This window comes from Abrus precatorius, unplaced genomic scaffold (assembly GCF_003935025.1).
Source record: "Abrus precatorius isolate BTA unplaced genomic scaffold, Abrus_2018 Scaffold7, whole genome shotgun sequence".
In the NCBI taxonomy this organism is placed as follows: Eukaryota; Viridiplantae; Streptophyta; class Magnoliopsida; order Fabales; family Fabaceae; genus Abrus; species Abrus precatorius.
In genome coordinates this window covers 6,557,548-6,585,085 of record NW_020874417.1, presented here as the reverse complement: position 1 = coordinate 6,585,085, position 27,538 = coordinate 6,557,548, and the positions used below count along the sequence as shown (strand labels likewise).

Below are 27,538 nucleotides of genomic sequence, written 5' to 3'. Positions count from 1 at the left end.
CATTTTATAAGAATTAATAAATAAATAATGCTACAGTCACATACTATTGATATTGTTTTTCTTTTTTAAATTTATGCCAGCCTAGCTTTATTACATTACTACTACTTTTAGTAATTTTTTAAATAGAAAAATAAATGCTAAAAAATTTATTTCTTTAATTAGTTTCATTGTACTTTACCCAGATTAGTTCCAACTCATGTAACATCTAAATATTAAGGGTTTTAATCTAATAGAGGTAATAATACTTTTCTTGTTTTGAAAAAATGTATTTACTATTTGTAATTTATCGTCCACATAGAATATAAATATGTGTCCGATTCATCATAACGATCTGTCAAATTATATTTATAGCGCTTTTAAAAAAAACATTCAATTCAACTTCTCCTGAAAGTTCAAATTTAATACAATTAATTTGGTTATTTAGTATATATAATAAAATGCATATTAAAATAACAATAATTCCAAATAATATTCTAATACATAGGAAATGCTATCTCTAAGGAGGGAATTCATTTATTTTAGGAGTAATTTTTGTCTAACTTATTATGCTAAATAGTTCTTTTCGAAACGCTTAAAAATTAGATTTTGGTAACTTAACTATTAAATTATACAATATTAATTTAATAATTATACATATCTAAATTTAAATAAATTGAATATTCATAAATATATAATCCAATAATTTTATTTTGTTTATATTTTAAAAAATATATGTACATTAATATAAAAGTATTTGATGAAATATTTAATACATTTTAATTTTTATCAACTTTTATATACTTAATTTATTTATTGAAATTTATTTTCAACAATTATTAGATTAACAAATTTAAAATATGTTAAAAATTATTAAATAACATAAATTTAACAAAACTTGCTCTTAAAATAAGTGAATTATCTGTCAAGTAAATAAAATAATCAAATCTAATCATAAAAAAATATTTTGTTTGAAAATAATGTCAAATTCAAACCGATCTAATTTTGAATTTTATTAGTTGTTCGTTATTTTATTTACAATTTTTTTAAAGGAATAATATTTAATTGTTTTTACAAATAAGTAAAATAGAGAAATTTTATTAAAAAAATGATATTAAAGCTTATTTTATAATTTTTTATAATGATTGTGCATTTTAATTCTTTTAGTTGATATTAAAATTATAAATTAACTTTTATATGGATAAATTTTACAATGGCATTTGAAAATCTCTTGCTATAAGTGATCCTTTTTAGATGCAGTTTTTAAACTTTTTATTTTAGATAGTTTATATATTATATGATTTATCTTTTTTTCTTCTTTATTAAAAATTGTAAGTATTAATTAACTAGTTAGTAGTTCATGTAATATATGCATTTTATTTTTAACAAAAATAATTTCTCTTATATTTGTTTATATAAAAAATTAATATTAATGTTATTTTTATTACAACTTTTAAGACCTTATAATTTATAAGTTATCTATAAAATATACATTTAAGACTTTATATTTGTGAAATTTTTGTAAATTATAAAATATTATTAAATTCAAAAAAAAATTGAAGTAAGAAAATAGAATTATTATATGCCTTTTTAAATTTAGTAAATATTATAAATTTTAAAAGAGTAAATACATTTACGATAGTAATTAATAGTTTACAATGTTAAATAGGATTTAGTTAAAGAGATAAAAATTTTAAAATTAAGACAAATTTAAAATTCATATCAAAATTGAATAAAAAATATTAAATATTTAAAATTATGACATAATTTAAAATATAATAATATTTAATTAAAAATATTTTTACTTAATATAACTCTACTTATCGATGGATCTCGCATATAATTGTGAGCACAAATTTCTGAATACTAAATATTATATTAAATAAAATTTAATAAAGAGATAAACTTTAAGACTAAAAACTCAAAAATTATTTTAATATTAAATTAAAAATAAATTTTTAATCTAAAAAAATTGCTTAAAATAATGAAAATCAAAACTAATTTTTAAATGCTCTCACTTGAGAAATCACTTTAAAACACTTTTGAGCAGGTACCCACGAATTATTTTTGAGAGAATTATTAAATGGGAGTATTTATAAGAATGATTGCTGATAATTATAATATTTATTTTTTAAAAATTTATTAAATTTAAAAAATTCATATGATATATTTTTTAATTATTTATTAAAAATTATTTGATTTAACAGTACATGTAATGCATAAAAAAATTACTAGTATCATATCAAAATGCTATTTGAGATTGTTTAAAATACTCTATTATCATAATAAAGAATGCATTAAGTTACTATTTATTTAGACTAAGTTGCAGCACGAATTGACTAAGTTTCTCGTCTCCTTTTGAGGATTGGAGATGAATATAAAGCTTTACCTACCTTACATGTAAAATTTAATGGCTTAAATATTTATTATATGATCTACCTATCTCTCTTAATCATTCAACCTTATGTCACAATCAGTCATCACTCAACTATTTATTTAACTCATATTTCCTCACTTTATAAAATAACTGAACGTATTAAAATTGACTGTTAAATTATATTCTTTGTTAAAAACTTCAATTCAAGCTCATTCATTTACTGCTAGTTTTTATCTTCTGTCAATTAACTTATGTGTTCACTAAACCTCCCTAGTCTCCTCTAAAATTCTTTCCATTTATTTTTAGTTAAAAATGTTGTAAACAATTATCCCATGTGAATCTAGAAAATAAATATGATTTAATGAACAAATAAATATATTATTTAATATTTGAACGAAGGGATATGACTTTTGAGAAGTTTTTTCATATTACTTGATTGAGGCAATATATAAAATAAAAGAAAATAACGTCTCTCCTTATGAGACCCATAAAATGTTGTTTTTAATTAATTTAATAATTGAAAAAAAAAAAAACAGATTGGAAAGTATTTCAAGTTTATTATGTGTTTTAAAGTTTCAATACATTAATTACAAACATGGATAAAGGTTATTGTTTCTATTCATTATTAATTGTGAAAACTATAAATACTAAAATTCCTTGTTAAGAATGTTTCAAACATGAAAAGTTTTAGAGTTGTATAATCGTGACCCAACTTTAATGGTCTTATCAGTCACTACTCTTTATGTAATTAGTTTACTGCTAATTATTAGTCTGCATCCTTTTTTGTTATCTGTTATTGTACATCAGTATATTGGTCTTGTACCCTTAATCAGTAATCAATCAATATACCCTTTTTTTTCAATACTAAGAAAACCCATGTGTTTTGAAAACCCAAAATATCCTTTTTCAATACTAAGAAAACCCAAAATATCGCTTGTCTTTTGAAAACCTCCTCCAAAGACTTCAATATTAAGAAAACCCAACTTTTTTGTGTTTTTTTTTCCCATATTCATCCACCTTACTGTCCACATCAATTTGTACATCATGTATTGCTTTTAGCTTTTCCTTTTAATTCGTGTAAATTCATTTACAACAAACATCTCATTTTTTTATGGTATATTGACAGAACTCTCAAATGTATTATAAGAACTAGAAGAAACTGTATTGATTAAAATGTGAATTATATGACAAATGTTCTAGTGGAGATAAATCCTACTCAGTCCGGAGCTCATGAGTCCTTCAAAGTAATGCTTTATGCATTTCCTGTCTAGCTAAATAGTTATGCAACCAGCTATTGCAATGTCCTTTTTCTTACATGCCCACTCTATCCTCATGAAAACACATCTTCTATAGTGCATCTTATCTCTTAAAAATATATTAATATAATGTTAAATTTTATTAAATAATATATGTTAATACATATGGATGGTTAGGATGAAAACTCGATGCCTATAAAGATAAAGTGCAATTATAACAAATTATAAATAACTTACACATTTTATCTACTTGGGCATGTCCCATGCACCATATCGAAGCAAAGGTTAAAAAAAATTAAATATTAGTATTAAAAATCAATCCATTTACAAAATTTATCCTCAATATAAGTAAGAGGAAACACAAGTTTAAAACTAAGAATGGAACATATGAACATTTCCATCACCTTTCATCTTAAATAGGCCAATCTGCTGGACTATTTATAAGTGTTTTGATATTATATGATGATATGCTATGTGCCGTTTGGTTAACATTGCACTGGCAGAAGACTTGTTAGAAATACATAGGTAATTGAGGTGCAGTAAAATCGCTTGTATGGGCAGATTTTTATGGCCTAAAGACTGTTAGAAGAGCTTGATTTCCTCAATGATTATATTGAGATATATTCAAAGTTTAATCATCTTTTGTATGCTTACCTTCAAAACAACTAAGACTAACCCCACTCATGAACAAGATAATACTTTTCATAAAGTAAATAAAATTAAACACCACCTTATAATTAAAAAAAATGAAAAGATTAATCTTTCTCCTCAGATTTTACAACTTAAGATCGGTGCTATACAGATTAATAGCAAAAGCATTCCACATATATTCAGACAAACGTTTCATCAAACAGTTACAGGGCAAGTATACATGAAATTGGTATCTACAAAAGCTTGCTTGCTATTTATATCAACGGCATCGAATATCCCGGTTACGCCAAGAAATGAACTATGACAATGAAAATTATGATATCTAACTTTTAAAAGTTAAACTTTCTTTTTGAAAAACTAGCTTTTAAAAATTACAAGTTTATTTTATTTTCCATTTATCTAATTATTCTACAAGTTTATTATTAATATAAGGGAGGAGGATAAACATAAACTTATAATAGTTTACCATAAAATGAAAGGGCAAGTCCAGTCTTTTGACGGTAGCCAAAATTTATATTCAAATGGTGCATTAAAAACGATATCTTAGCTCTCACTTTTCAAGCATTGTTTCCCTAGTCTCTTTAGGATACAAGATAATTGCTTCATAACCTATCATTAAGGATATTCCAACAAATGCTTTGAGGAAGTTTAAAGTAGTTGGAATATAGTGAATGCAATTTCGTGATAGGCAGTAGCATTTAGTGTGCCATTATTTCTGTGTTTATATTTGCTTAACATGAAAGATGTTGGAGATCTTTAGTCTAATAATGCTTCCTTCTGAGTATGTTTGGTGCAGAGCGCAAGATTACTTTATAAGAATTTGTCTTAATAACGCTTGCCTCGAGTGACTTGACCATAGAGCTTGTTCATTTATCTTGATGGATTACGGATGATGAATGGAATCTCATAACACCATTTGGATCATTGAACAAAACTTGCTACTGTTTCTGTAATATGATGTATATATTGAGAAAAATTTTAATTTATTAGCATATGTACATTTATGACATATTGGAAAAGCAACCCAACACAAATGAAATTCATAGCAAGGATGAATAGCCCCCTTGAAGCCTAATATGTGTTGCATACTATTAGAGTCTTATCTGATGAATTTATGATATATTTCTTTTTTTATTTTTGTGTACAGCTCATGTCTTTTAGAAAGAGTTACTTATGCTGAGTCATTGTGTTCATTCTGTCATATAATTTTAGAGCTTGTTACAATATCTATTTTTCTGTTAGAATTTTTGTAGATTTTTTTAAAGATTTGCTGAGCTGTAAAATAGTGCTAGCCTTTTATATATATATATATATATATATATATATATATATATATATATATATATATATATATATACTGTACAGTGCAATATATACAATGAAAAATATCTATCAATAATCTCAATTTATACTATTGTTACAAGTTCTTTTTGAAGCATATGTACATTTAAAGGTAAATTATTAGTGCTCAGTAATATTCATCTTAATCTCATTATTCTTCCATTGTGATAGAGATTACGACCTGACAATGATTCAGTAGAGAAAAAGAATAATAAAATAAAAAAGTATTATAATTAGCATAAAAGAAAAGCTTTAATTAAAAATATAATTTTTGAAATCAGATTTGAGTTTGGAGTCATATATATATATGACTCTTATTTAAAATCATAAAGTAATGATTATTTAAAATCATCAATATATATGCCATCACATGAGATGAATATATTGCCAGCTTTTATAATGTTTCTTATTCTAATTCTGTTTCTCAAAAAATGGCTGTTTACAATTATGATCATCTTAATTATTTGTTTCTCACGCAGATAGATTTTTTACAAGTTAGATATTTCTTTCCACCTATTCTAAAATTTGAAGCTAACTTTATTTAGATGTTCTAAACTTCTAATTTGGAAGGAGAAAGATAACATCGAAAGCACATTTTAAATTTGATGTGCAAAATATCCAAGTCTTAATTGCTTTAGACTTTCAATATAATTTTAGGTTTTTCTCCTAAATCTTTTACTCATCAGAATTAGATTATCAGAATGTGAATGAATTCACCTTTAGGAATGTTTTGTTAACATTATTTTCTGTTTTTATCAAAGCAAAAAGTGATAGAATCATCATTAATTTGACTACAACTTGCTAGATTGGTGCAACCTTGAAACTAAGGAGGATTGAAAAGAAATCTATTTGATGAAAGAATTAGGCTTACATTTAGCAACAATTTAAAATTTTCTTCCGTCAACCAAAAGCTATTTCTCTTTTGATAAGTAAATAATTTTAAGCTAAATTACATTTTATTCTCAAGTAATTTAACGTTTTCTCAATATATTATTAACATTACATCAACAACCTCACACCAGCTAACAAGAGTTACTGTCATCCCTTACAAGAGTTTGCACATAACAAAGGAGTGAACTTGCACCACATAGATTGGTTGATTTTCTTTCTGGGCAATCTTCAACATGTTCTGAAGCTTGAAATGTTGATTTTATTGAATGGTTGTCTTCCTTCTGCTAACCAAAGCCAAGAGTTTTGGAGATCTTCACACCTCTATACAACATTAACTAACTACAAGAAGTCATTTAGTAGTTTCTATATATTCCCACGGGTGAAAATGTCCTCCATAAGAAGCCTCTTCCTATTCTTATGCTCTCCACTACCTCTCCAATCATCCCATTTTTCAGATATCCCAAAATTTAGTATTTCCTATTTACTGATATATTTATCACTCCTTGGAGCTTTGAAAATGGAGAAAATGTAACGTGTCCGCTAAATGAAAGGTTTTAGGATTTAATTTAAGCTCATTAGTCTCTTCTTCATACTGTTAATTATCAGTATCCAAGTGTTCTCCTTCCTTGGAATTTTCAATTGGAATGTCAAAATATTTAAATGGTATCATTTACATTTTCATATTTCAGTAGAAGTGCTCATCTTATAGTAACTCAAACTTACTCTCATTTTCTCATTATATGACTATACATAAATCATCAAAGATTGTTTTTATTCAATTTTAATCTTAAGTACTATTCATTTTTTATATAAAAATTAAATTAATTACGTTTAAAAAAAATCTCCGACCAATTCATATGTTCTTTTTAATCTAATTTTTGAAAATAAGCTAAACGCCACGTTAGTAAAATCAATCACATAACCAATAATCCCCCCTAAATACAAAAGTATATACCAATAGATTATAAAACTGGAATCATGTCAAAGGTGGCCTAGCAATGGCAACGTGAAATTAAAACAGGTCAAAACAAGTTGGCAGATTAATGTACTAGTTGGAAAAAAGGAGTCGTTGAACTTTGATTCCCTTATCCAGGACAATGATTTGGTCTTTATAAGATATTTCCTTCACTTCCAAATTTTTTGAGTTGAAATGGCACGATTCTAGGCTAACCATATAGATCCATGAATTGGAGATAATCATGTTGTGTTCTAGTTGACAGCCCAAACCAATTTAAGCAATTATTGAAACCTTCGTATTCTCCTTGTATTCACAAAGAAAATGTGATTTGTGTGCTCCTTTTCTAGTTCATATATATATATAGCCTAGACATAACAAATCTCTTGCCAGAAAAATGCCTCCTTTTGCCAAATTCACCTTCGATGCAATTCTATCTAAAATGATTTTCCAAAAGAATGCATTCACCTTCGAAGGTATAGTTTATTTTTTTATTTTTATAAGGTCAGTCAAATTCTCTACTTAAATGAAGTCATATGTCTTTTTTATGTTGTGACATGCGTCATAAATATTTACCTTAAATATAATCTAATCGATAATAAATTATTTCTTATTTAATTATTCAAATAAAGGAATTTTTTTTTATTAATTAATACTTAGATTCCTTCAACCAATATTAATTAATATAAAATATTTTGAAATTATCATTAAATTAAATTTCCGTTAATTAAAATAAATTTTGAAAATTTAAATATATGTATATGTATTAGTAAATTAATTTTTTATAATATTTTTAATTTAAATTTTTACATTTTTATAATTATACCCATGTATTAACTCGAAGGGTCGATGCGATGATATAAGACTCATTAAATTCACATACGTAGAATTATTATATTTAATAGAAAGTCATGTATATTTTTCTTTAATATCAAATCAGTTACGAACCACGAGTAAATATTAATATTTAAATATTTTGAATTTAAAAACACATCATGATCTCTCACCTTAAACTTGGAAGAAATGTATAGCCATACATTGTATAATGTTTTATTTACTTTTTAAAAATAGTTTTTAATTTTAAAAAATTGTAATACAAATTTGTACTATAATTTATTTTAAAAATTAAAAAATATTTTTAAAAATAAATCAAACATATTCTTATCAACCAGTTTCTTTTAATACATAAAAATAACTAATTTATCACAATAGGTTGCTAAAAGGTAACTATATCCCCATCTTCTTAAGTATGTGAAACAGGTTTTGTTTTAGTGAGAGAATTTGATCCCCAACCAATAGAAAGTATATTAGGTTCAACTTATATACATCAGAAGTCTTAATTATTAATTTTTTAATAAATTATTTATTATGATATTTACGTTAACCAGTCACTCATTCATGTGAATATATTTATTTATTTAATATGTAAGTTACTAAGTTGACTATTACTGTGAGTATTTTTGAAATATAATTTAAATTAATGACATATAAATAATTTTTACTCATCTTAATAAATTAATTATTTTTTTCTTATAAAAAAACAAAAAAAATAAAACGGAAGAGCAAAAAAGCTCAAATTTAAAACACATTAGTCTAATATTTAACCTTAATTCTATAAAATCTAAAACATTCTTTTATTCCCGTCCTTACATACATTGAAGAGAAGACAAATTCTTTTACTCTTGCAGTGATTTAAAATTTTACAACAGTGGCAAAGGGAGCATGAAAAACAACTGGCAATTTGTTATTATTTTTTTATTTCTCTTGCTATATGATTTTACAAACAAAAAAAAAGCATACATAGCTTCTTAATTAATTATGTCAACATTTAATAATACTCAAAAACTACAAGTAATCTTTAATAAGAATAAAAAGAATATTTAATTTTTTTTGTTATAAACAAATTTGTTAAAAGAAATGATAACTTCACGTTTATTAAAGGAAATTTCCTAGAAATATCCTATTGCATATTATTTTTATAAATAGATGCTGAAGGTGGTTAAGATGTATATGAGTTGTCACATTCAATCTCCTGCAAAATAAGCTATGCGTAGGTTATTTCCAAATTCTCTCAACCCAAAAACTGTTCATTGAAGACTGGTAAACGTTTAGTGTGTTCAAACAGTGGTCCTTATCACATTAGTAAGTGTAATTTTGGTTTGCTTTGCGAAACCAAAGTGTGAGTGTCTAAGCCTATAAATTGACCATAGTCTATGTAACATTCATTCATACCATATTTTACCTACCCACACACCATTTTTGTTTTTCCATCTATCTACAAGAGTTAATAACTATGTCGAGCTCAAATGATGTTGTTAAGAAAACTAAGGGTCGACAAAAGGTTGAGATGAAGAAAATGAGCAACGAGAGAAACCTTCAAGCCACATTCTCAAAACGACGTAGTGGGATTTTCAAGAAAGCGAGTGAACTTTGCACCCTTTGCAATGTCGACATTGCTGTTGTTGTCTTCTCACCCGCTCACAAAGCCTACTCCTTTGGAAGCCCTAACGTTGATGCTGTCATCCAACGTTATCTCACGTGGGCCCCACCACCACCGCAAACCTTGCAAAACATGATTGAGGCCCACCGCAGCAGCAATGCGCGTGACCTCAACGCGCAGCTCGCTCGTCTCGCCAACCAGCTTGAAGCTGAGAAGAACCGTGGAGAAGAGCTAAGTGATTCATTGAAGGCATCACAAGCCCAATGGTGGTGGGCTTCTCCCATTGAAGACATGAATAGGGCCCAACTCGAATGGTTGAAAGGGTCGTTGGAGGAGCTAAAGAAACATGTCACTCACAAAGCTCAAACCCTCCTCATTCAAAGTGCTAATTTTAATAATAATAATTCAATTAATCATCTTTTCTCTGGGAACTCCTTTTTGGATGTTAATAACAATTTGCATCCACCATCTTTGCTTCAGAACAATTATGTCTTTGATGGGAACATGATGCACCATCATCACTTTAACAACATTGGAGGATATGGACCTTATGCTGCTGATGCTGGATTCAATGGATCCACTCAGAACATGCCATCTCTTGATGATACACTATTTATGTAACTCTGAACTTATGTTGTTTACATTCTATTGAGAGGCTTAACTAGTTTCATTTATGTGAGATGGTTAGACTTAATTAGGGTTTGGGTTTCTGTTGGTAAAATCTATTTCCTTTCTGTCATTTCTTTTGTTATTGGTGAATGTAGTTCAAATTAAGTCCATTATTAATATGAATTGGTCATCTTGTTTATTTAGATTTCCAATTTTCTATGAAATTGCAAGCTTTTGAAGTTTAATGAATACATTTAATTCCTTTGTCTGTGAATAGATTGTTGAGAAGATTTGAAATTATCAACCGCGTAAAAACCAGGGTGGGGCTTGGATTATGTGAAATCTTTGGTATAAATGGCAATTGCTTATTAATTTCCTGTAAAAAGTGTTTGAAAATTAATTATAGAGAAAATGACACGAACAAAACGTCACAGTTTAAAATTTTATTTGCTTGACTAGCTGGTTAAGATATTCTTAAACGTAAATTAGCATTTTCTTTTATGACAGCCACATTTTGTTTAAAGTTAAACTCTTTTAATTATGCAGTAAATTAACATTTTATTGTGTAACTTTCCTTGTATATCGATTATTATTAGGAGAATAATCTGAATTTTTTTCACTCTATTTTTCACACTACTCTCTCTCTCTCCTCTCTCTGTTTATGATTTCTTCTTTCTTTTCCGTTTCTCTCTTGCACTCCTTCTCAACACAAAGACAAAATTAAATTTTTATAAGAATTTGAATTGTTTAACATTGTGTTGTTCACAAGTTGTTTGTTTTAAAAATAAAGTACATCTCTCATGACATTAATTTCGGATGGAATGTAGCTGTCATTGACAGAATTGATTTTGAGAGAAGTATAGATTTTAACAGTTTTTTGGTTCAATGGAACTTGTTTTAGCTGTAAAATATAAAAGATTATATAGATGTTTATATATATTTTTAAAATTGTACTTTATTATTTAAATAAAATTTAAGTTAAATTAGTAAATTAATCACATAAACTTTTGTTTTGATTTCGCTTTTTAATTTCTTTTTTTATGTTAATTTTTAACTTTTAAAATTATTTTAAATGATTCATTTTTTTTAAACATTAATCTCATTAAAAAATATATTATCCATCTTCTTTTTCTTTATCATTTTTTTTTCTGTTTCTCCTTTTATCTTTTTTTTTTTTCTTTCTCGTCTTATCTCTATCTAAGCCTCCACAATTGTTTTTGCCTAATTCAAACTCCGATAATCAAGGCTACAAGAGAAGACACCACCAACTATCAACTGACTGTAAAATACAAGCAGAGTGCAACAACTATAGCAATTGCAATGAAGATGACAATAATGAGCACAAATAAGGAACTAGTAAATGTATATGAAAAAGATGGGAGGAAAACAAAAATGAGTAAAATTTGGTATATGCAAGTGAACAATAATAACAAAGGTAAGAAAGAGGAAGAGGAGGGATGATAAAAATCAAGAAAAGAAAATATAGAAGGAAGAATTGAAAGAGTAAAAAATAGTAAAAAAAAAAAAAAGATGAATAATAATATTTAACATTTTTTATTAAAGAATTTATTTGAAATACTTTTAAAAGAATTTAGATAACTAAATTAAAAAAAATAGAACACTAAATTAAAATAAAACTAAAAGTTAAGAAATTAATTTAATAATTTAGACTAAAATGTATTCTTCTTAAATCACTTCTGAATTAACATTATCAAATACATTATTTATTTTACCTTCTCAACATAATTATTGTAAGTGTTAACCTTCATTATTTTAAAATTGATTTCTGAAAAGTATCCCTTTACACATTAAAATAAATTGCTTTGCTCTTGCTCTCTATATTGAATGATTATTAAATTTAAAATAAACATAAAGTATGTATTGAGAAAAAAAAATTACCATAATTTTTATATCTTAAATTTTATAATGACATTTCAACTATTTCTTTCACTTTTCTTCCTTATATCAATTGTTACATTTGTTACTTTCTTTTTATTTATCTATCTCTCAAAGTGTATATTAATGAGGTTTGAAAAATATTTTCACAAAAGATCTAAGATAAACATTTTTATATTATAAATACTTTTAACTTCAATAACTTTTTTTAGTTCCTATAAATAGAGTTTTATTTGTTTTCAATTTTTCTTACAAAATGTAGGTTTTTCTCGTTTAAGGCTTAAGCATATGAGTAATTATATAGCTTCATTTGACCAACAAATGAGTATCCACCATAATTTTCTCAACATATCTAAAATGTTTTATTGAGTAAGAATTTTGAAATTTGTCTCACTTTTACATAACATATATATCCATCAAATGTATCTCAAAATCACTACTACTAAGGATTATGGACTATGGATTACAAAATATATATATATATATATATATTACATATTCATCCACCAAATACGTCTCAAAAACACCACAACTAAGGGTTATAGACATATCAATAGATTTTACATATAGATTTATCAAGTGCATCTAAAAAGTACCACATTAAGAGTTATGATTTATCTAAATAAAAAATATTAGTTTAGGTATCTACTTAATTGCACCATGTTTGACATAAACGTACATTTTATTCTTAACATATATAGTGAAATCAAGTACCCTTTCCTGTAATGAAATAGTTGTTATTAATTAAATTCCTCAAACATTTTTTATTTACCACTTCAAAGACAAATTTAAATTTATGGTGGAGTGTGTCATATAGATTTTTACTAAATATTATTTTCAGTTAGTAAAAATATAGTTGCTAATAAAATATGAATATACCTAAAAACTTTTAATCACAATAGGATTTAAAAAAGAAAAATATAAATATCAAGACATTAAGTTTTATTACATTAGAGAGTTAAATTATTCAATTATATCGTAAAACTAAATTAAAAATTTTAACTTTTACATAAATGAGAATTCGGATGAAGTCTGATTTTTAATTACTTTTATCATAAATGATTTTATACTTGATTTTGCATATTTTATTCTAGATTTTCACATTTGATTGTTTTGTATACCTTCTTTAAATTTTTATATTTCTGAATTGTTTCAAATTATGTTTTTGAATTGCTCTACATAAACCCTTTTTTCGTTAATGTTTTGACATAAAACATAAAAACATATTAATCAAATTATTTTTAATTTTATTTTATGACATTTGTTATACTTAGTGAGGATTCTTGTAAAAATAATATTTTTCTATACTCATTAAAAAGTGCACTTATTATGATTACTTGTCCAAACAAGGGATAACATCACTTAGATAAAAATATAGAGTCTTAATATTTAAAAACGTCATATTTCTAAAATATTTACTTTTACTTCTCTTTAAACAATTTATATTTAAAATAATCTTTTTATTTGTTGATTTAATTAATAATAAAAATATTTAAATATAAAAGTCTTAAATAGAGAGTGACAATAAATAAATGAAAATGATAATAGACACTTCTTCAAACTGAAATTAATCTTAAAGAAAAAGAATTATAATTATACTTTTTATGTTTATTTTAATTTTTCTTAACGGGTGCATACTTTGATCATATCCTAACCTTGTGACAGTTTGCAGAATAAAATATATGGTAGGTAGAGTAATATAATCTTGAGTAACCATGATCTAGTCACTTTCTTTTAGCTAACTGCAGAATCTTGTTAATTAATTGTTAGTTCAGTGTTTGAATTTTAGTTTTGTATTAGCTGTTTTCAAACTTGGCGCTCATTCGTTTTTTGTTTTCACTTGACATTAATATGCATGACTTGACTTTTTAATTACTGGTAAAGAAGGTTTGCTCCATGTAATTTGTGTATCACATTTATATTCTATTAATTCCACTTTTAGGTTATGTAATTTAACGCATATGCCTTGTTAGATGTGAAATTTTGCCTCTTAGTTTTAATTATTCTTATTTTGTCTTTGAACGTTTAGAATATACGGTTTTAGTTATTTTAATTTTAATTACTTACATTTTAATTCTCTTGATTTTTAAATATTCAATTTTAATTTTTCTAATTTTAATTCTTTATGTTTAGTCTTTTTAATTTTTTAAATATTTAAATTAAGTATTTGATTGAGACTTTTGTTATATTTTATATTTTTATTTAAATATTTATATATTTTTTTACTTATTTGTATAAATCAATAGAATATCATGCTTTAATTATATTTTTATTAATTATTGAATAAAATTTTGCGACAGAAAACTTAATTTAAACATTTAAAAAATTGGAAGAAATAAATGTGGACAATCAAAACTAAGGGACCAAAATTGCACATTTGAAAAATTGAAAGAATTAAAATTGTATATTTAAAAAAATGAGAAGGACTAAATGTGACCAGTTAAAATTAGAAAGATTAAAATCACATGTTTAATATATTAAAGTATAAGAATTAAAAGTGCAATTAAGCCTTTATATTTTAAAAAAAAATTAATTATAGTCCTTTTACGTATAATTTGTTTTAAATTTTAAAAAAAACTACAATTTAAACTATATTTGAGTGAATTTATAGATAAGTCTTTATAAAAAAAAAGAAAAATAATATAAAAATAAATAATTTTTTTAGGTTAAAAACAATTTATCTTTTTAAGTTTTAGAGAAATTAAATAAAAATAACTTCTAAACAAATTAAGAAGTATACATTAATTTTAATTTTTTATAATATACATTTTAATTTATGAGAGAAGTTTTATTTATTTTTATATTATTATTATTTTTGTGATTTATTTACAAGTTCACTCAAATAGAACTTTAATTTTAAAAAATATTGATTATGTTTTTTTTCCAATAAAGTTGTTATTAATAATTGTAATTTATGTAAAATTATTAAATAAGAAATTAGAACAGGATTCACCTAATTTAATAGAACTCACGTAAACTGAGCTTATAATAGAGTACTGTGGCATTGCTAACTTTCTGTTGATCTTTGCAATCCAATAATTTAAGGATTAAATTTTAGTGATTAAATTTTAGTAGTAGTATTTATTATTTAGTAACATTATAATTTTTATCTTTTAATTTAAGGATTAAATTTGATTTTGTATTCCAACTTTATTTTAATTTATTTTGTTTCTCTAACTTTTTAAAATATTTTAAATAAATAATTTTTTTTATTAAAAATATTAACACTGTCAATATTTTTTATTTTTTTTCTACAACAAGTATTGTTTTGCACTATTCATTATGTGTATTGTTCTTTTTTCTCCCCTCAAATCTTTGATTTTGCTTACTAGAATTGCAAGTGACTCTAAGCCAAGAGCAATAATTTGTTCTATTTTTCCACGTTGGCACAGAGTGTATGGTAAGGAATGAGAGAATATCAAATAAAAGACAAACAAATATAAGAGTGTTGTGGAGGCAGTTTCTTTGCCTTGACAAATGCTTTATATATTTCTTCCATATTTAAACCAATCCAATTGTACAAGCATAGAATTTGCTATATGAAAATCATTACACACGGAACAAAATATGTGCACATTTCCATCAGTGTGTAGTTGGCCAAAACTCGATGAATCAAACTGTGCTGAGATACCTATTGCATCATCCCAGAACAAATTTAAAGACTTCTTAATAGGTTTTTCCAAGCCTATGAATTTATATAACGTGGGTTACGCATTGTACATTTAACAGAGGATTGGATCTTTAAGACATCAATTAGAAGGTTTTTCTTAAATCTTTTTCTATCTTGCATGAATCTAAGAATAAAAGCAAAATTGAAGATTTGGAAAAAAAAATGATCAACAATGCATAGACAAGGAATAAAATAATACACGTGACAAAAAAATAAAAAAATATTAATAAAATTAATACTTTTAACAGAAAATGACTTATTTAAAATATTTTAAAAAGTTAAAGGATTAAGATGAATCAAAATAAGGTTAGATGATGAAATTAAATTTGACCCTTAAATTAGAGGATGAAAATACTAATTTGTTTTCATTATATATTAAATATTTATCTTTTATTGATTTATATTTTCTAACTTTTCAACTAAGTCCTATAATAATAGGGTTTGGTTTTAATTATGGATAAACTTAAATTATTGTAATTAATTTTCAAAAATTAGTACATTAACTAAATAAAGTTTCACTGTGAAGAAGTGCAGAAGAGAAAGATATGTTCATTTTGTAACACCCACAAAATACATGTATTTTTCTTTCTCCTAGTGAACCTATTGAGTGACACGAGAGATCCAAACACTATTAAATACTTATAATATTTTTTTGAAATATGTGTGATCTAGTTAAAATGCTCTTTTAAAAAAACATAAACTTTATTTTATTGATGGTTCCCTGAGTAGGCTACCTTCAATTAGAATAGAATAGAATAGATAGAGTGGCATGAACAAAGTTTCATTTTATTTTTCTTCAATGTCATGTTTAAAGTGGGCCACGTTGAAGCTACTCATACCTGAATTTGGAGTGGGTGTTTCATATTAGCTTCGAATTGCTTGACCTTTTATGCGGGCTTCCCTGTGCTATGGTTATATAAAGTATATTTTCAAAATATTTGCCTGACCTCTACTTCATTATTCTCTAGGGTCACGGGATAGAACTTCCTATTTTATAACAACACTGCTAAATACTTCGAACAAGTTTTCATGAAATTAGAAGCATTGCTATTGCATTTCAAGAAAATAGAAATAAAATTAAAAAGAAATAAATTATAGTTTGTAATTGAACTCTCAACACGGTTACACCTTTGTGTCGTTTTCACGAAATTTGTTTTAGTATTAGTACTATTCAGCATTATTGATTGTATAATGAACGTACATTTTATTCTGCTACAAACATTCATTTCTTAATCAGATTAGTTTCGACTTTTTGAGAACCGTAGCTATATTACGAAGAGTGGGTCAGAAGCAGAGCATTGAAGGGGTTCTCTAGTGTTCTTTTCGTTCTTTTATCCAATTGTGGTTCTGCTTAATTAATAAAAAGTCCATGTTCCTGGGTTATTATACTAATGCTCATAGTTCAGGTTCAGGAATTTCTCTGTTACATCGTGAGTCCCAAAAAAGCTGTATTGTATTGCAGGATGTGCGATTATGCTATCTTTTCTTTTAGATGTTTTTCATATACAATCTGATTGTTATGCCTTATTGAAATAAATAATGGGTAATTTCAAATTCCATGGCTCTGATCTAAGATCTGCAGAGGCTTGTGACATACACCGACCTCTGAGCAAAAGACAAAGGTTAAGAGGATGTCGAAACTGAGTGGGCTCTTGCTTGTATTGGAATCATCTATCATTGTTTCCATCTAGCTGTGTGCCAGCAGGCAAAAGAAATATCTCTTATTTTGGCTATTTATTTTCATTTGAAATTGCCTTTAGCTCACCCTTAAAATCTAATTTTGAAAAATAGAATTATTCAAGTTTTATGATGTGTATTCTAACCATATTCATAATGACGTGGGCATTTTTAATTTTTTGGATTTAGGAGAAATATGTGACTAATTTAACAAACATTTCATGCTCAACGACATGGAAATTGGACAGCTAAATGTTGTAATTCAGAATCTTTATTTAGTTTAGTAACATAAGCTAACATTAGACTTGCCCAAAAGCAGAATCTTGCAGGAATATAGATGTCATTGTGTCTTCCACCAGACTAGTATTAAAAAAGGTTTCAGATTTCTATTCCAGGTTTTCAAGTTCTATGTACGCAAGCCTTGAGAAAATCAGGAATTAAATTTCAGGAATTTCTAGTCATTATGAACCAATACTTGTCATGTTCAACAACTTTTTTCCTAACATCTACAAGAGAAGAATTTACAATATAGAATAAATCAATAAAGTACCTTGTGAAATTGAGATCAACCTTAACCTTAGTGTACTACTGATACCAAAAAAAATAAAATTAAACTATGAATTAATCTCGCCTGGTTGCTAATGGGACGACTTCAGCCAGAGGCGTTGAGAGAGGTGTTGGAATTGGAGAAGTTCTACAGAGAGGACAAGTAGGATGAAGCCTCAACCAAGGGTCTATGCACTTGAGATGGAAGAGATGCTCACAATCAGGCAAAACCCTAAGCAAATCAGAACCTTTGTAATCTCCAAGACATATAGAGCAGCATGTTGCTGTATGATCACTTTTCCTTAGCTTGGCTTCAGAATACAACATTTTTGGGTAGCCCATAATTGTGGCCTCATCTAGCCCAACATCAATTGTTGTGTGTTGTGGCTCAAGGTATTCAGAGATAGTAGTAATGCTTCTCCTAGGAGCTGGGGCAGTTGGCATCTGTGCCCTTGTGCAGAAGTAAGAAGTGAGTGTGATGGTTGTAATGAGAAGAAGAATTCCAATTGAAATTCCTATTCCCATTCCAAAGCCACTAATGCCATTGGAGCCAAGGAACCCAGAGGAATCAGTTGAGTTGCTCATCTTGTTGATGATAAAACAATGTTAACAACTTGTTTTGGAGTCAAGGAGATAATAAAAGAAGTGACTTTGTTAGCCATGGTGATGGTGGAAGCTAAGGCAATATTGGTTATTTAGCTGCTTGGAAATCATTTTAGAAAGTCAACGGTATCATGAGAGAGAAAGGAAGGGAAGGGGCTAAGAAAGGGTTGCGTTTGAATCAAGGAAAGACATGTTTTTGGGATTAAGTAAGGAAAAATCAACGAGCTAGGTAACTGCATGTGGATACATTCCACTTTCTCAACGTTAGATTATGCTTACATGTTCACAAGCGTGTAGGTCAACGATCTTTGTGTGTTATTGCATCCATGTATCTTCCTATTATTTGTGTGTTGATTTGAATATAATTCACACCTTTCTTTCTAAGAGCATTAACAAATCTTGTCTCATTGATCAATCGTTGAGAATGCCCACGTTCCATGCATTACTAGGAAAGTTGTGGATCAAGTTTTTATTAGTTGTTGGCTGGCCTGTTTAATATAGCTATAGATTAAGTCTTTAGTTTAAAAGCAAGTGTACGCTTTCTCTCTCATGCAGCCACATTGATATATAATTCATAAAATAATTGTCCTTGTTCACCTGTTTAGGTTAAAACCGTCACCAACCAGATTAACATTACAACTTCTATTTATATCATAAAAATACCAAAGTTTAGAAAAGTCAAACTACATGTCAAGACTAAACAAAATTGTACATGGATCATGCCTTGTATTTTAAATTTTAAATATAAAAAAATACTAGTAATTCCATCGGAGTTTTGTGAGATAGTAAAGTGAGATTCACACTACAAATATATTTATTTAGTCATAAGAGTAATAGTTGGCAAGAGGACTATTCGAACTCACTTGTTTTAGGTTTTAAGTTTTGTTGGGTTAAGTTAAACGAACCCTTTTTTATTCAGGCCTTAAATTTTCGTATTTTATGCTTAAGTGATTAAACCAGCCAAAATCTAAACAATAAAAAATTTTGGATGGATTGAATTGAAAAAGCTTGAAATTAATTTAAGCTTAAAATTTAAAGCCTAAATTATATAATTTAATCGGCTTAAATGAGTTAATCTTATAATAATAGTTGAATGAATTAAAAATTAATAATTAACTATTATCATTAATTTTTAAACAGAGCAACCAAACTCTAATAATTAACCTTGTGTTCAATAACTTGCGTTCATGAAAAAGTTAAATCAGTAAGATGATTGTGATTGTGACAGCGGCTTTTTTTTTCCCCACTTGCTTAATGATTGCAGAAACCTCTCAACTTCTTAAGATTGATGAGAGATCAAGAGTTTTTCACTTTTTACACGACTTTTTTTTTATTTACTTTTTTTATTTTTCAGAAATAAGTTTTCTAAAAGTGTTATTAACTTCCCCAGAAGGGTGGAGTGAAAACTGACTAGACCATGTGTACCGGTGTGGTGTACCGGTGTGGACGCCAATAAGGTCGCAGGCTAGCAAATTATGCTTTTATGTTTTTGGTAAAAAACTATGCATTGGATTTTGAATTTATTGGATGTCTACGAAAGCCCAAAAGCTTCGAAGAAAAAGCCCAAAAGCATTTGTTTAAAGTTTGACAGTGTATAGTTTTTGTCACACGACGCTGCGTCATGTAGGTGGCATGGTTATTGTAATTCTTTCACCTTCTAGAAGTATAATGACAAATTGAGATACTCAATTAGAAAATATGGGATAAAGAAATTTTGTTATATATGGTATAATATTTTTGAAATACGAATTATATGAGAAATTTCTAATGAAAAAAGATTTTGTTTGATATTTTAATATAGCTCGTTATAATTATCTTTATATGTATATTTATGTATTAATTGAGATAGGAACACTCGTTGGACAAAAAAATATAAGACTAATATTATTTTATATAAATCGATATATAAGTTCATTTTCAAAAGACAAAATTTTCTATTCTTTCTTCAATAACTTAGATTGTCCTTACTTTAATTCTATATATTCTCCTTAACCAACTTAGATTGATATATAAGTTATTAACATCATATTGTGATTATTGTCTTTTCTTTCTTCAATTACCAGATCAAATTCAATTTGAATATGTACTTGTCACAAGTAAGATATTAGTGAAAATAAGGATAAATAAATATTAAAAAAAATCTAAGAGAAATGTCCACCAATGTACATAGCTATAAAAAAATTAAAAAATATTTTTTTAAAAGTAAAATTATTCTATACAAATAAAGTTGAACTTAAAAACATAACACATGTAAAGATATTAAATAAGCTTATTCAGTTCGTCCATAACTCTAACTCATGTAGGTTAAGGTTAAAAAATATACTAGATCAAATTTCACATGGGTCAAAAAGTCCAGCAAACCTTATAGGCTGAGGCTAACTCACAATTTTTTATTTTTTTTAAAAATAATAATATCAAATGGATTGCATAAGTTCACTTCATGAACTCATGTTTTAATATAAAAATAATGAGTAAATCAATTACAACTATGACTCATTTAAAGTGTATTTTTTCCGCTTAAGATCTGAATTTTTTTTCATCATAAAAAAACAATATTCTTATTTTATTTTATGCAAAATATACAATATAAACAATCTTAATTTATTACTATTTTAAAATCTAAATTTTGAAAAATATAATAGATATTGGACAATAGAACTATCATAAAGTAAAACTAAAAAAATTAATATCGTTAATATTATGACAAACTTTCACAACCTCAAATAAAATCTTACACTAATTAAGACACTAAAATAAAATTTATTAAGTTGATTATCATAAAAAGGCCAATATTAAGAAATACTAAGATATCAATATTTTTGTCTTCAAGATATCATAATATTGGCTAATCTTTTACTTAGTATAAATTCATTATCTGGGACTTTGCCTTTGACACTTGTAAGCTTAACTTCAACATTGAAGATTGAAGTAAGCCACAAGCACCTTGAAGGGAATCTTCTAAATGAATTTGAAAATCTTTAGAACCTGACTCTTATGGACCTAACGAATAACAAATTCAAGAGATGCTTTCCTTAGAGGAAATGGTTGTCTAACAATTCATTAGGTGGAGAGATTAGCATATATCAGAAATTGGAACTTGGTCATTTTGAAACCCTCTAGCATGGGCTTGACAAGGGAAACTCCTAAGTCTATATCAAGAATTAAAGAGGTTGAGTTTTTTGGGACTTAGTAATAACAACCCTCACTGGCAACCTGCCAGCAAAGCTGGAAACTCTTCCTTTTAGGTGTCACAGCAGTTGTCTTTTTTGTATTTTGTTCTAACATAATCTCATAGTTTTGTCAACATGCTAATTGGCCAACAAGTTAGTTATTTTAACTTGGATACTGCACCTCATTTAATTTGTTTCTTTAATGTGTATAATAATAATATTTGCACTTCCTAATTTCCTTGTCTTTGCAATAGGATGGGCAAAAGTTTGTGTTTGAGATCACTTGATTTTAATTTGCACCTGTATAATGGAATATAAGAGAATAATGCTAAAGCTAATTACATGACTTTTCACAGACAATTATGTACAATTGTACCACTAGTGGAAAATAAATGCATAATGCAATAAAATAAAATAAAATAATGCACAACGGGAGACTGTAAGCTATATAAGTAGTACTACTTAATAATAGGAAACCAACTTAACTGTGAAGTATTTTGCTGTCTAGTCCTCAATATTACTCCTAGTTTGAAATAATCTTTGCATGCAAATAATAATACTAATAATAATAATAGATGACATAAAATGGAATGACACGATGTAAAATTACAAGGTCTAAAATCGTGAGTTAAAAAAAAGATGAGTCATGGACTTTTAACCAAAATAAATGTGTAAACACTTATTGCTACTACTTCAAAATGATTACTCTATATGATGAATTGAATTAGATAAATGTTAATTAGTGTTTTAAAATAAAAATTAATATATTAAAAAAAAGAAATAAAAACATCTTTCAAGAAATTTTTACTTTTAAGAATTTGATGAATGACTACTCAATTCTCATGATGGATTTTTTTGCACTAGAGTTGAATGTCATTTATAATATGATGCAAATAAGAATAAATCATATTTTTCAGAATGATAAATACTTCTAGCTGCCATGTTGTTGCCATCTGTAAATATCTTCTTCAAAGCTTGCTTTTAATAAATGATATGTGTAGAACAGGAAATCACTCCATCATTCGTTGTAGTAATTTTTCAAATTTTTATATAAAATAAATTAAATTCTTTTTATAGATAAAAATTAACTTATATTTTTTTTAAAAAAATTATTATTTAACTTATTAAAATTTAAAAATATAAATTAATTTTAATTTATAAAATAAAATTTATTATTATTTATATGAATTTATTTACTCAAATTAAATATTTACAGAGGAATCAAATCATGCTGATTGGTATTTAAATCCATAAAATTGTATCTGTCTTAATTTTACATAAGTATATTTTTACTTTTTATTTCTCTGAGTAAGTAATTTTTTTGTATATATGAATTTTGAGTTTCCATTAAACTCTTTTTAATAATATTTGTTTTGCCTATAAAAAAAAATAATTTACCACACAAAGAAATAAAATCTTACAACCATAACATAACGAGACCTTGTATCATTATATCAACTTTTCAAGTTATTTAGTCGAAAGTTTGTAATTTACTTAATATAAAAAAAAAAGTTTGTAATTTACTTAACTTATGTGCAACTATTGTATTTTGCAGATTTATAATTCGGTGTGACATAGCTTATCGGCAACTGAACTGATAAAAAATCAAGTTAAAAGGTACTCTTTCAAAAACTAAAATATCATTGCCTAAAAGTTATCATTAAGGTAAATTCTGCTACCCTTAAAAAATTTTAGAGGACCATATATATAAAAAAATTTAATTAATAATATTTAAATATATATTTAAATAATAAATTTATTTAATATTTAATTATTATATTAATATATTATATTATAATCTTTTTATTTATAATAAATAAAAATTATATTTTATTTAAAACTAAAAATATTTATACACGTATTTAAATAATAAATTTATTTAATAATAAATTATTATATTTTATTATATTTAAACAAGTTAAAAATAATTAAATCTTTAAATAAAAACATGACATAATTAAAATTTAAAAATAAAATAATAATATTATATTAATATATTTTTTATTTTATTATTTTATTATTATTAATATTTAATTATTTAATTAATATATTATATTATAATTATTTTAAATAAATTAATATAATAATATATATTTTTTAATTTATTATATATTTTATTTTTATTGGTATAAATATTTTGAGAATAGTATTTATAAAAAAAATTTAGTGTATTATAACATACATTTTGTTTTAAATAACTTAAAATTAAATTTATATTTTAATAAATAGTTATATAAGATATTATATTTTTTTTATTAGTATAAATTTAAAAAAATTTATATTTTTTTATTTTTTATTTAATTTATATTTAATAAATTATAATTTATTATTTTATTAATTATTAAATATAAATTAAATAAAAAATTTAAATTGAATGAAAAAAAATTTAAATTTAGATTAGCGTGAGAAGTTACTTCTCCTTTATAAAAATAGTTTTCTTCGTAATTTTTTTTTTAAAAACGGGGTAAATTGTTTAGTGTGGGTACGACTCGGATTCAAGCTGGGGGACTGGGGAAGTGTTAAAATAACGTAACGCTTGTAGGTAGAAGCACTTTGAGAAGTCGTTTAACGTAGTCGAAGTCGTTTAGCACGTAAACGACATTAGCTTTTCATTCAGGTGAACGGCAGAAGTTAACGCGAGAAAACCGAACTCGCAGTTTCGCACCACACTAGCGACTTCGTGTGGTTTTGGCGATAACTTCTAGAAGCTTCTTTCATGGCGGTTATCGTACAACTAGCGGCGGCGATCGCGGTGGCGGTACTGGTGGTTGCGTTGCCGGTGGACGCCGGCGACAACAACCGAGTATTCTCTCCGTGCACGGACACGCGAGTGCAGAGATCGGACGGATTCACGCTCGGAATCGCGTTCGCGTCGAAGGACAAGTTCTTCTACAGCAACAATAACAGCGTTCAGTTATCACCTTGCGATACCAGGCTCTCTCTCTCCAATTCCAACTCTCAGATCGCGCTGTTCAGACCCAAGGTCGACGAGATCTCGCTCCTCACCGTTAACTCGTCCTCTTTCGTCGCGGTTCGTTCTCTGTTCCACTTTTTCGGTTCTCAATTTCGATTTTAGAGCGTTACTAGTCTGCGTTTTTGGTAATCGAAATAAGTGAATTCAATTAGGGCTAGTTTTTCTTTTTCTTTTTTTCCCCCTTATTTGTTAATTCATAATTTGGTTAATTTGTCTGCTTTTGAATATATATTTTTGACCATCGATTCCAAAATCTAGCACTGAATTATTATCATTGTTTTGGCATGCCAATTAACTAGAAAATATTCACTAAACCCTATTTTTCACCGTGGTTTGGACTTTGATGGCTTTGGTGACAATGTAATTGCTGTGGTCCTTCACTCTTGTAATAGTTGAAATCTTGGTGCATGTGGATCAAAGTCTTCTATTTTTGGGGGAAATGCTTGTTTTATGTCCTGCTTGAAATTCAAGCCATGCTTGTTTGAGTTACTAGAAAATGGTGGAGTTGGAAGAATTTGGTAGGGAAGTTCACTTCTGCCTGGACAACATGAAAATGTGGAAGAGTTGAAAATGGTGTGCGCAACTTATTTAGAATACAAATTTTTGACACTATGAAATTGAGTTGAAATTTAGAGTGAAGTTTTGGTAGAATTAAGGTAACTGAGGTGTATGCCTAAATTAATCTCAGCCACAATTTTACATTGAAACATGTGTCATGTGTGCAACAATGATTGCATTAATCAAGCAAGCACAAAATCCTTTATCTCTCTCCATTTTCAATTCTCTTATTATTTTCCACTTTCGCAATCTCTACTTAACAAGTACTGCCATAGTTTTAAAACAAAGTTCGAATTTTTATGGCTCTTAACCCTAATTGAGCCCAATTGGTTAATGGTTACTAACCCCTGACCTGTGTGGATTGGTTTCATCATCAGTTTGGTCAACTTATATTTATTTGCCTCTTTTGATTGATTGGAGTTGGATCGTTTGTTTGTCATTTTGGGCCTCATAATTGTTTTCCTTGTGCAGGACACGTATGGCTATATGGTTGCATTTGCTGGTCGGAAATATGCAGCAAGGTCCCCTCCTGCTTTTGTTGCAAACAGCACATATACTGTCACTAGTTTTACTCTTGTAAGGAAGATTTTCTTTTCATAAATAGTTTTGATATTTGATTGTTTGTGTTCTATTTGATTGTCATAATCATAACCCTTCCTAGTAACCAACTAAAATCTGGTTCTGCAGGTCCTCGAGTTTAAGAGGGGCAGGCTGCAAAATTTATATTGGAAAAGAGATGGTTGTGCTAAATGCTCGGGTAACTCAAAAGCTGTCTGTCTCAACAATCAGGACTGTGCACTACAAACATCCAGCTGCAAGAGCCATGGAGGACCTGTGGATTGCAGCATAGGAATACAATTGGCATTCTCTGGCACAGATAAACACCTTGCAGTTTTCAACTCTTGGTACGAAGTGAAAAACCTTCGCCAGTATTCACTCTTTGGCCTTTATTCAAATCTGAGAGATTCCCTCACTAGTCAGTATGATAAGTTTTTCTAATTCCATTTAGTTCTTTTGCTAATTTAGTTTGTACCAATCTGTCGTGATTTTATATTGTTTCTACTTTATCCCCATTCAAACCCTTCTCTTATAAATACATTTGTGAGAACCTCGAACGATGCGTGTATATTTGTATACCAAAAGCTATTTTGATTATGCTGGAGAGTGGAGAGAGTACAATACATATGAATTTGTTGGTAACTGTGGCGGACTGTGTTAGACTTGGACATGCCAAATAGTGTAATTGACCTTTCAAGTTCAAGAATGTAGTTTGGCCAACTTCGATAAAACAACCACGCAATTGCCTTCTAGTTCTACTGGAAGAATTCTCGAAAAATGCATGTTTGGCATCTAATTTTGGTGAAGGGAGGACTGGATAAGGAATTTAAATAATATTAACATGTGTCAAACATTATAAATTATTAAGCTAAAATATGAATAATGTCGAATGATGATGATTAGTGTGGTAGAGAGATGTGTGATAAATTGATATATTTTCATTATTACTAGTGGGCAGTTGACGTGTATTATTCTGAGATGTAGTATAGGTACAGACATGAGTTAGATGGTGAATTATTTGAAGGGTCTTCCAATGGCCTCAAGGACTTTAGTTCAAGAGCATTCAACGTTCAGTTATTTAAAGTGTCTTAAATGTACTGATTACTGAATCAATAAATTAAAAGTTTTTGGGGGTAAAATATGTTTTAAGACTTTGAAAGTGACTAAATTTGATTTTAGTCTTCTAATATTTTTTCCTTGTTTTTGGGTCTTATAATTTTTAAAGTCTTGAGAAATGGTTCCTATCACTCTACTGATAATGTGACATATCTATATATGCTCTCTCGTGCTACTGAAATATAGTTGTTGTATGTCATGTCACCACTGTTAAGGATCTACGTTGACTTAACCAAAATTTAGGATTGGATGGGTTTCTCTAACTCCCTTATAA

The 27,538-nt window shown here is 27.0% G+C and overlaps 3 protein-coding genes across 3 annotated transcripts; 2 read left to right on the top strand and 1 right to left on the bottom strand.

Moving 5' to 3' along the window:
• The first annotated feature begins 9,740 nt into the window (after nt 1-9,740).
• LOC113871381 (agamous-like MADS-box protein AGL62) lies at nt 9,741-10,508 on the top strand. Its single transcript, XM_027508473.1, has one exon. The coding sequence runs from the start codon at nt 9,741-9,743 to the stop codon at nt 10,506-10,508; it is 768 nt and encodes a 255-aa protein (XP_027364274.1).
• Nucleotides 10,509-18,360: 7,852 nt separating this feature from the next.
• LOC113873710 (RING-H2 finger protein ATL70-like) lies at nt 18,361-18,870 on the bottom strand. Its single transcript, XM_027511968.1, has one exon. The coding sequence runs from the start codon at nt 18,868-18,870 to the stop codon at nt 18,361-18,363; it is 510 nt and encodes a 169-aa protein (XP_027367769.1).
• A 5,691-nt stretch (nt 18,871-24,561) lies between these two features.
• LOC113872622 lies at nt 24,562-26,785 on the top strand. Its single transcript, XM_027510317.1, has 3 exons — nt 24,562-25,089; nt 26,062-26,166; nt 26,278-26,785. Exons 1-3 carry the CDS (start codon nt 24,775-24,777, stop codon nt 26,587-26,589), a joined length of 732 nt encoding a protein of 243 aa, XP_027366118.1. The 5' UTR covers nt 24,562-24,774; the 3' UTR covers nt 26,590-26,785.
• The last annotated feature ends 753 nt before the right edge of the window (nt 26,786-27,538 follow it).

Bases quoted from the DNA above. Each gene is read 5' to 3' on its own strand.
- LOC113871381 (XM_027508473.1), top strand. From the start codon at position 9,741: ATGTCGAGCTCAAATGATGTTGTTAAGAAAACTAAGGGTCGACAAAAG.
- LOC113873710 (XM_027511968.1), bottom strand. From the start codon at position 18,870: ATGAGCAACTCAACTGATTCCTCTGGGTTCCTTGGCTCCAATGGCATT.
- LOC113872622 (XM_027510317.1), top strand. From the start codon at position 24,775: ATGGCGGTTATCGTACAACTAGCGGCGGCGATCGCGGTGGCGGTACTG. The intron at 25,090-26,061 runs GTTCGTTCTCTG...TTCCTTGTGCAG, and splicing joins ACTCGTCCTCTTTCGTCGCG to GACACGTATGGCTATATGGT. The intron at 26,167-26,277 runs GTAAGGAAGATT...CTGGTTCTGCAG, and splicing joins CTGTCACTAGTTTTACTCTT to GTCCTCGAGTTTAAGAGGGG.